The sequence below is a fragment of the Gossypium hirsutum genome, chromosome D04 (assembly GCF_007990345.1).
Source record: "Gossypium hirsutum isolate 1008001.06 chromosome D04, Gossypium_hirsutum_v2.1, whole genome shotgun sequence".
NCBI lineage: Eukaryota > Viridiplantae > Streptophyta > Magnoliopsida > Malvales > Malvaceae > Gossypium > Gossypium hirsutum.
In genome coordinates, this window is record NC_053440.1 from 54,724,615 (window position 1) to 54,733,435 (window position 8,821).

Here is an 8,821-nt window from a genome sequence, read left to right on the forward strand (position 1 = left end):
ATTTTTTCTCAGTCACCACAAACTCTCAATTGTTTGCTATCAAATATCTCTTTTAAATTAAAATCGTAAAATACAAAATTAAAAAAAGAACAGTATGAGGATAAAAAATTTTGATTTAAATTTAATCCAAATTTAATAATACGAAGTAATGTGTCTTCCTAAATTATTTAGGTTTTAGAAAGAATAATTCAAATATTAAATAATTTGATTGGAATATCTTAGTGCTTAGGTTTAAAATTAATTAAAGCATTAAAATATTCGACTTCACTTATTATTAGATAATTAAATTTAGTTATAAATAGAGGAAATTAGCTATAGGAGATAGGTTTAAATATGTTGTATATTTCTGTATTTTTTGTTAATTTCAAATTTTAATTTCTATATTTAAACAGTTGAATTTTTTAATAATTTTTTCATCCAAAAATTTCAGTTTAATCATTAAAATTAATAATATTTTTCATCAAAATTTTCTAATTGAACACGTTGATTAAGTTATATTCATATGATTGAAAAAAAATATATATTTTGACGAATTTTGATAAAGATATTAATAATGCTTGGATTAAAATTTTTTAATAAAAAATAAAAAGGTTTAAATTTTTAATTTTTAATTTTTAAAATATAAAAACTAAATTTATCAAAATACAAGTATTATTCGAACGCCCTTACTTAGCTCAAATTCCACGTGGGATTTCCACTCAGTGGGTGGGTAAGTGAGTCCACAAATGCGATAAAAACTCGGCTCAACTTTTAAGCTCAAGGGTTTCGTTTAGAGAGCCAGAGAAGAAAAAAGAAAAAGAAAAATCAGTAAAAAAGCAGAAAGAAGAAGGGAAGACCCAGATCTCAAATCTCTTTCTATCAATGAAAGGGATAAAATATATATTGTATATATAGATAGATACATAAAGGAGTGGAATTACATGTAATTTGAGAAAGTAAGCTGTTGTCCTTCAAATTCAACATCATTTCATATGGTTTTGAAATTGAGCTGACCATTTTTTCCAAAATGCCACGCCCTTTTTTCCATAAGCTTATTCTCTCCACTACCCTTCAACACAAGAAACTGGTAAATTACTAATAAAACCCCCAAATTTTCTCTCTTTTTTCTTTCAGTCTCCATTTTTGTTTTTGGTTATGGTTTTATCTGATTTTTTTTGGTGGGGCGGGGGGGGGGAGCAAAGTAGTCTTGAAAAATGATAGAATGATGGAAATTGATTATGGGTTTTGCTTGTTTTTTGTTTTATTATTATTATTATTAACTTTTTTAATGGCAAAGTTGAAACCTTGGGAGCTTCGAAATCCCAGTGTTGGAGTCTCATTTTATGTAAATGTGTGGATTTTTTTAGTTAAGTTTGTTATTCAGTACTTGTAACGAGTTATTATGACTGAAATTGATGATATGGTTATAACTTCAAATTATTATTTGTTAGATTTTAGGGTTTAGGGTTTCTTTTTCCTTTCATTTTAGGGTTCAGTTTTGCAGGAAATACTGTCCTGAAACAAGTGTAATCGAGTGGATATTTCCGACTTTTCCATTTTTCTCTTGAAGTATCCGTTGGTCCGTCACGCAGGTCCTTGTCATGTAGCTGAATAGAGTGAAATGCTTGTTGTTTGAAATTTTAAGTGGTGTGATGGTTCAGTTTAATGGATTTCATTTGGTGGAAAAAAGGTTCAATGGTGTAAGTTAAATTAGTTTGCCTTGTAAAATTTTAGTTCATCTCTCATGATCTCTTTGCATTTGAGTGAAACCATACTAATTTGTACACTCCGGACCGATCTGCCGTGTTTTAAAAGCTGGTATATGTTTGGTTTGAGCTTCCCGAATGCACCCCTTAATGTGAAAGGGGAGTGTGGAAGACACAGCACATCTATGTGATGGTAGGATAAAATTCTTTGTTTCCCAGATTTTGTTGGATCGAATAGGATAACTAGGGCCAGTATACCTCATGTTTGTTTGTTTTTTTTCTGGGTAAAAAATTTTGTGTTTCTAATACGTATGGAATCAATCGAAACTTAAAATTAGAGTGCAGCAGGATCTATATAGAATGTAATATATATTTCTAGCTAGGATTCCATGAGAGTATTATTTGCCTAACTTTCAGATAAAGAAATCGAGATAATACCAGCTGTCTTATTTATGTCACTCTTCATTGGTGCATATTATTTGGATCGAGAATCCGATGACTATCATCCATGCTTTGCTGTCTTTTGTATGACATTCTCCTTGTACTTATACTGCTAGTAAGTTTCATCAATTTGGCATCAAGTGGTTGGCATGTAATGGTGTTTTATGAACCAGATAAGAAAGTTCATCGACATTGTATTTACAGAATTTAGATTTTAATCTTTTATCCTTTTTTGGTTTTTTGGTCATTGGAAAAAAGCATATATGGATTCGGTTTTTAGCTATATGATTATAGTAGCCATGTTTATGTGTTATGATGTATATATGCACTTAAACCATTCAAGCCCCGATTTTATTATTTGTCAGATAACTAAGCCTAACTTGATTTGGGTTCTGCAGAGGATCCCCGATAACTTTGTTAAGAAATTCGGGGACGAACTTTCTGTTGCTGCTGCTCTCACTGTTCCTGATGGTCATGTTTGGCGTGTAGGAATAAGGAAAGCCGACAAGAAGGTTTGGTTTCACGAGGGTTGGCAGGAATTTGTAGAGCGGTACTATATCCGTGCCGGCTACTTATTGGTTTTCAGATATGAAGGGAATTCTTGTTTCTGTGTTAGTATATTTAGTTTGTATAACTCGGAAATCAACTATCAGACTAATGCTTTCGTCGGTACACAATACTATCATAGAAAACCGTATCCGTTTGAAGACCTTGAAGATGATGAATGCATCTCTCCAACACTGCAGAATTTGATTTCCAGGTCTAAAGTTAATAACTGCATGAACTGGAGCGGTGAAATCAATTTTCGTGCGTTAAAGGGCATGAATAGCCAATCTTTTCGAGGTGCAGTGCTATCAAAACCAAACAAGCCTGGGAGGAAAAAGCAGAAGTTTGATCATGGTAAATTCTCGAAACTGTTTTTTTTTCTTTTTTGCAGTGCATAAGGAATCGGAATTTCTCATTATTGTTTGTACGAAATGTAGCAGAACCGGATTCATCCGTTGGACGTGAATATGATGTGTATACAAACTTTAGATTATACGAAAGTGCTTCAGCCCGAAAGAGAACCGTGACAACGGAAGAAAGAGAGAGGGCAATTAACACAGCCAAATCGTTTGAGCCGATGAACCCTTTCTGCAGAGTTGTCTTACGACCATCATATCTATACCGGGGATGTATTATGGTGAGTATTGACCATACATGTCTTTTCCGATTCACCCTATAGCATACCTCACTGTTCTTTTTGATGTGTCGTCGCAGTACTTACCATCATGCTTTGCTGAGAAGTATCTAAGTGGGGTTTCGGGATTTATTAAACTTCAGCTTCCAGATGGGAGACAATGGCCCGTTCGATGTCGTTATAGAGGTGGCAAAGCCAAGTTTAGTCAGGGATGGTACGAGTTTACGTTGGAGAATAATTTGGGCGAAGGAGATGTCTGTATCTTCGAGCTGCTCAGATCAAGGGAATTCGTGCTTAAAGTTACTGTATTTCGTGTAAGGGAAAGCGCACCAGTCTCAATGAAGTGCCGCCCCGAGTTAAACCAGCTAACAAATAGTGAACATATCCTTCCAGATGATGTGAAACCGATCCGGGTCGATAAGAGCATGCCATTTTGATGTCCATAAAAAGCTTTTAATGGGGGGAAGATTTTTAGTTGCCTAGAAGAGTAGATACAAAATTTTTCTTTTGTGGGGTTTGTTTAGGACTGTAAATAGAGCAATGAAGGTGATGATGATGGTGATGATGATGACGACGTTGAACTTTGAGGGAAGGAAAATGGGTCGTTTGGCTTTGATTTTTGTGGTCTGTTTTTTATTGGCTTGAAATTTTCATTCACTGCTTTTGGGTTGAATTCCTCGTAATGTAGTTTTTATGCTACTTTTTAAGTGGGTAAATTATACTCAAGTTCATTAAACTATTAGTAATATTACATTTTAGTCACTTAATTTTAAAAAGTTATAAAATAGTTATTTAATTATTTAAAAAGTTATATTTAAGTCAATAATTTATTTGAAAGTATTTATTTAAGTAATTTGGCAGTTAAGCTTTTTTTTTTGTTGTTAAAGTCTTTAGCGAGTTTTGGGTGACAATTAGACGAGTCAAATTGGTATGGTAGATCAATACCTATTAAAGAGTAGAACATAGTTTAGATTTAAGTTGGTTTGGTGGTCAATAATAAAGATTGGAGAAAAAACTTGTTCAGATTTTGATTCGCAAATTTGTAACGTTTAAAGTTATTTCATGAAAAAAATTGAGTTGTATGAGAAAATGAGAAAGAGAGTTTTCAATTGATGTAAGTGGTGTTTTCAATTGGTGTAAGTGGTGAGAACAGAGAAGATCATATAACAATAATTTTAACAATCCAAATGACAAATGAAAATTTTTAAACAGCTCAGTCATCATTTAGTAACAATGAGGGTAGTTTACCCTTTTAACTTAACAATTTGAAAAGGGTTAATATAACTTTTAGTCCTTACATTTGGTAATTAAATCTATTTTGGTCCTTCAAACTAAGTAAATGTATTGTTACCAAATTGATGGATTAAAAAAAATTATAGGTACAAAAGTGTACCTAATTATCAAATTAAAAGTTATATTAACCCATCTGAAAACATGTAGAACTTTCACATCAGAGAACATGGTAATTTGAGCTATAAATTTGAGGGTCTCTGTGCAATTAACTCTTTTTAAAATTGTCAATTACTTTTGTAGTTTTCCATAGCAAAATCACAATTAATAAACAAACATGAAACCAATTGTTTTTTTATTACAAAAAGTAAGCAAATTCCTTTAGATTTTAATGAATCTGGTAGTGGTTTGGACCCACAGTAGGATAGGACTAGTTTGAGAGTTGGTACTGCATGAAAAATATAGTGATTCAACTATTAATTTTTTTTTTTCAATTAGGCAATTAACTAACATAAAAATAAAAATATCCAAAAATTCAAGATAATTGAGTGATAAAAAAGATAAAAATTGAATAATTAAATGATCATTTTATAACTTTTCATAGTTGAGGTGACCAAATAAGAAATTTAATAATAGTTGAAAGATCATTTTATAATTTTTCATAATTAAGTAGCTAAAAAAAATTATTAATAATTGTATAATTGCTAGTATAATTTAGCAAAGAAACCAACTAACCAAACAAACAAATAATCATTTTTAGTGCATAAACATAGAAAGTATCAAACTATCAAAGAATACATAAAAATCCTTAGGATTTGGTCCCCAGAATTTTTATTTTTTATTTTTATTTTTGTTTCAGATGATCAAAGAAAAACAACAATGTCACAACCAGTGGGTCCATCTTTGCCCCTGAACAATTCCTCTTGCATCTTCTACAAGTTAATTGTGGCTTCCATCCTTCAAGACAAGAAGCTAGTTAAGTCCTCACTTTCTCTCTCTTTGTTTGGTTTCTGAGAAAATTTTCATCTTTTCTTTTTCTTGCATGAAAGGGTGTTTTCTCTTTCTTGTGGGTTGGATCATCTAAGATCAGTGCTTGATCTTTAATGCTTGTAAAGTTTTAAACTTTATTTTGGTTGCTGGAAATTGCTGATTCCTAAAGATTTGAGCTGTTCATATTGCTACTTTACCTTTTTTTTTTTTTCCTCTTTGATTTCTGGGCTGGTGAGGGTTTTGTGTGATTTTGGGATTGAAGCCAAAAATTCTACGTTAAAATAGATTAAATTGAATTATTAATTTTTGTGCGGAGTCAAAAATGAAAAAGAAGATTTTTTTAAGAGGGATTAAATTGAATTATAATTTTAAGAGAGGCTAAAAAGGGAATTATACCATTTGTCAGGGAGTATAGACATACCTTTTCTTTTTAAGTATCGAGATATCACTTTATATTCGAGCTTATCAATACTTGGCTTGACTCAACTGCTCGCAACTCTTATCGAGCTTTTTATTATTAATATATATTTTAAATATTTTTATATTACTAAATTATGTTATTAGCCTTAATATATTATTAACTTAAGTTTTATTATTGAGCCGAGCTCGAACTTAAGTACGTACAAGTTTAATTGAGCTCAAGAATTGATAAACAAGTTTAATTTGAACAAGAGTAGCTCAATTATATCATGAGCCGAATTTGGGCTTAAAAGTAGATGTTCAATCGAGCTCAAGCTTGCCAGTATTTGAGTCGGCTCGATTAAACCCCTACTCATAGCGGGCGGGAGAGGCTTGAAAATCGTTGTCTGAAAATCCTTGCATCAATGAACCAATACTATGATCTCTCTGATCGATTCTGACTCAGGTTTTGTACTCGCAGAGGATCCCGAATAAGTTTGTTAAGAAATTTGGTGATGAACTCTCTTCGGTTGCTACGCTCACCGTTCCGGGTGGTCGTCAATGGCTAGTGGAATTGAGGGAAGAGGACAAAAGAATATGGCTGGATAATGGTTGGAACACGTTTGTTGAATACTATTCCATCTGCATCGGGTATTTCGTGGTCTTTAAATACGAAGGGAATTCGCATTTTGGTGTTCATGTGTATAATCTGAAATCTTCGGAGATCAACTATCTGTCGAATAATTCTCGAGAACCTGGTGATTTTGCTGAGATTACGGGTTCTAGTTCGTACTTTTTGGTCGATAAAGATGTCGACGAAAGTCTAGATCACGAGAAGAAGAAATATAAGATCTCTACATGCCTGCATCAGGAAAACGAGTTGCGTGATTTACGAGCAACGTTTCAATCTACTGAAGACAAAGGCATTCAGTTTAATGGGGTTGAGCTTACGAGTATCGGAGATGAAGGTGGACCATGTTTCTCGAACGAAACACTAAGATACACTATAAAACAAGAAGTTGAACCTAGTAAGCTCGATGAACTCGAATACTTTCTTTATATAAGGTATGTTACTGATTGATTTATGCTGTTCTAATTCATTGAAGGTATGGATGAACAAGAGCCGTTCCGGAAATTCAAAGTGAAAGAAGAGCTTCCTACCCTGGACTCACCAAGGGTTCTTCGGAGACGGAGAGATGTTACGACAGAAGAAAAACAGGGTGCATTTCATGCGGCTTCTATGTTCAAACCCGACAATCCTTTCTGCAGGATTATATTGCGACCTTCTTATGTATACAAGGGAGTACTTCTCGTAAGCTATGTTACTCAGACTCGGCCCTTTTGATACAATTTATTGATTGAGCTTCGAAATATTTGTAGACTTAACTTCGTTTTCTCCTTCTGCGCAGCATTTGCCCCGTTGCTTTGCTCGGAGATATCTGAACGGAGTTGACGGGGTCATCATGCTTCAGATACCGGAAGGGAAAAAGTGGCCGGTTCAATGCGTTTATTGTAACGACAATTTGAAGTTCAGCAAAGGATGGGCCGAATTCGTCCTGGATAATAATTTGGATGAAGGAGACGTTTGTATATTCGAGTTGATTAATACGAAGGAGATCGTACTGAAAGTTACCATTTTCCGTGCTCTTCGAGACTGAAATCAGGATAGCATTGAACCCGAATATAACCGAGTCTTCCGTTCTTCAACTAAATAATACTCTCAGGTACATCTTTCATGTAGGATATGGTCATGGAGTTTATGACTGCCTTAGCTTAAATTTGTATATATAGTTATACTCTTTGCTATGTTATATTTCCAATTTCTTTCTTTTTCAAGATTTTCATGTATTTGGAGGATTTTTGGAGAATTATTCGTGTCGGACATGATTGTCGGACATGGATACCTAAAAAAATAGTTTTCCGAGCTTAATTTCGATTGGTATAATAACAAATATAGCACTCAAAGTTTATACGTTTTGTCAGTTTGGTCGACCGCTTATCCGTATTCGTGTTTATTGAAGGGCCCATGAATTAATTAATTAATTAGTTAATTAATTAATAAAAATCTAAGAAAATCGTCAAGAAGCACTGCTTGAGATGAAATGGGACATTACATCATTGTTAAGATAAAAGCATAGAAATAAATGAACCTATATCACGAGTACACCTCAAATGATAAAATTTTATTTTCTACTTAATTTGTTTTGCAAAATCTAATTATAATATATTTTTAAAAATACATTACGAACAAAATCTAGGTTTGATTTGTCGAATTTTAGATTAAGTTTCGTAATATGATTATAGGACTGTAAGATTTTGAGTTAAATATGAGACTATTCATTTGACTGAAATGTAAGATTTAAGTATTTGGTTGACGAAATATAAGATTGCCTAAAAATATATTTTACTCAATTGTTCTTATTATAAAATTTTTATTTTTAGCTAGTTTAAAAAAAAATAGTCTCAATTTTCATAAAATTATGATAAACTATTATTGAAAAGATCTTTAGTTTGCACTTGAAAAACAGTTTCTTTCTAATTACTATTAGAACATATTCGAACAAAGTTGAACTAAACAGATTAAATGCAAAGTGAAGCAATGAGCAAAATACGAAGAGAATTAACCATATGGAGCCTCGTTCAATGAATGATTTTATTAAACAATCGTTCGAATCACCTATTAGCTTAAATTCAATTTACCCTTATACAAAGAAGTAACTGCAATCTCAATACCGACTCCAATTGGTACAAATCATTCATCCAAATCTCTCACAATACAATCAATAAACCTATTTATCGGCCTCTAAAAGTGATCATATATCAGTATTTTGGTAAGCTTTAAACTCTCTTTTAAAAGCTGAAATTATTCCATTAATAATCATGAATGTTTATCACA

At 32.6% G+C, this 8,821-nt stretch overlaps 2 protein-coding genes across 10 annotated transcripts; both read left to right on the forward strand.

Annotated features, from left to right (window-relative positions):
• The first annotated feature begins 705 nt into the window (after positions 1-705).
• Positions 706-4,042, forward strand: LOC107949014 (B3 domain-containing transcription factor VRN1). Of its 9 annotated transcripts, none has more exons than XM_041090965.1 (5): positions 740-1,066; positions 2,525-2,676; positions 2,815-3,026; positions 3,110-3,309; positions 3,387-4,042. In XM_041090965.1, exons 1-5 carry the CDS (start codon positions 1,007-1,009, stop codon positions 3,741-3,743), a joined length of 981 nt encoding a protein of 326 aa, XP_040946899.1. In that variant the 5' UTR covers positions 740-1,006; the 3' UTR covers positions 3,744-4,042. The 9 variants fall into 9 exon arrangements, with proteins under 9 accessions (XP_016739201.1, XP_016739200.1, XP_040946899.1 ...); XM_041090966.1 differs by having other exon boundaries at positions 742-1,066; positions 3,113-3,309; XM_041090967.1 differs by lacking the exon at positions 740-1,066 and adding an exon at positions 1,489-1,878 and having other exon boundaries at positions 3,113-3,309.
• A 1,235-nt stretch (positions 4,043-5,277) lies between these two features.
• On the forward strand, positions 5,278-7,895 carry LOC107949015 (B3 domain-containing transcription factor VRN1). The gene is made up of 4 exons (XM_016883715.2): positions 5,278-5,511; positions 6,407-6,953; positions 7,032-7,237; positions 7,335-7,895. The coding sequence occupies exons 1-4, from the start codon at positions 5,416-5,418 to the stop codon at positions 7,581-7,583; spliced, it is 1,098 nt and encodes a 365-aa protein (XP_016739204.1). The 5' UTR covers positions 5,278-5,415; the 3' UTR covers positions 7,584-7,895.
• Positions 7,896-8,821: the final 926 nt, after the last annotated feature.

Coding starts and splice junctions, on each gene's coding strand:
- LOC107949015 (XM_016883715.2), top strand. CDS start 5,416: ATGTCACAACCAGTGGGTCCATCTTTGCCCCTGAACAATTCCTCTTGC. Junction 5,512..6,406: donor TCCTTCAAGACAAGAAGCTA/GTTAAGTCCTCA, acceptor TTGTACTCGCAG/AGGATCCCGAATAAGTTTGT. Junction 7,238..7,334: donor TATACAAGGGAGTACTTCTC/GTAAGCTATGTT, acceptor CCTTCTGCGCAG/CATTTGCCCCGTTGCTTTGC.
- LOC107949014 (XM_016883711.2), top strand. CDS start 1,007: ATGCCACGCCCTTTTTTCCATAAGCTTATTCTCTCCACTACCCTTCAA. Junction 1,067..2,524: donor CCCTTCAACACAAGAAACTG/GTAAATTACTAA, acceptor TGGGTTCTGCAG/AGGATCCCCGATAACTTTGT. Junction 3,310..3,386: donor TATACCGGGGATGTATTATG/GTGAGTATTGAC, acceptor GTGTCGTCGCAG/TACTTACCATCATGCTTTGC.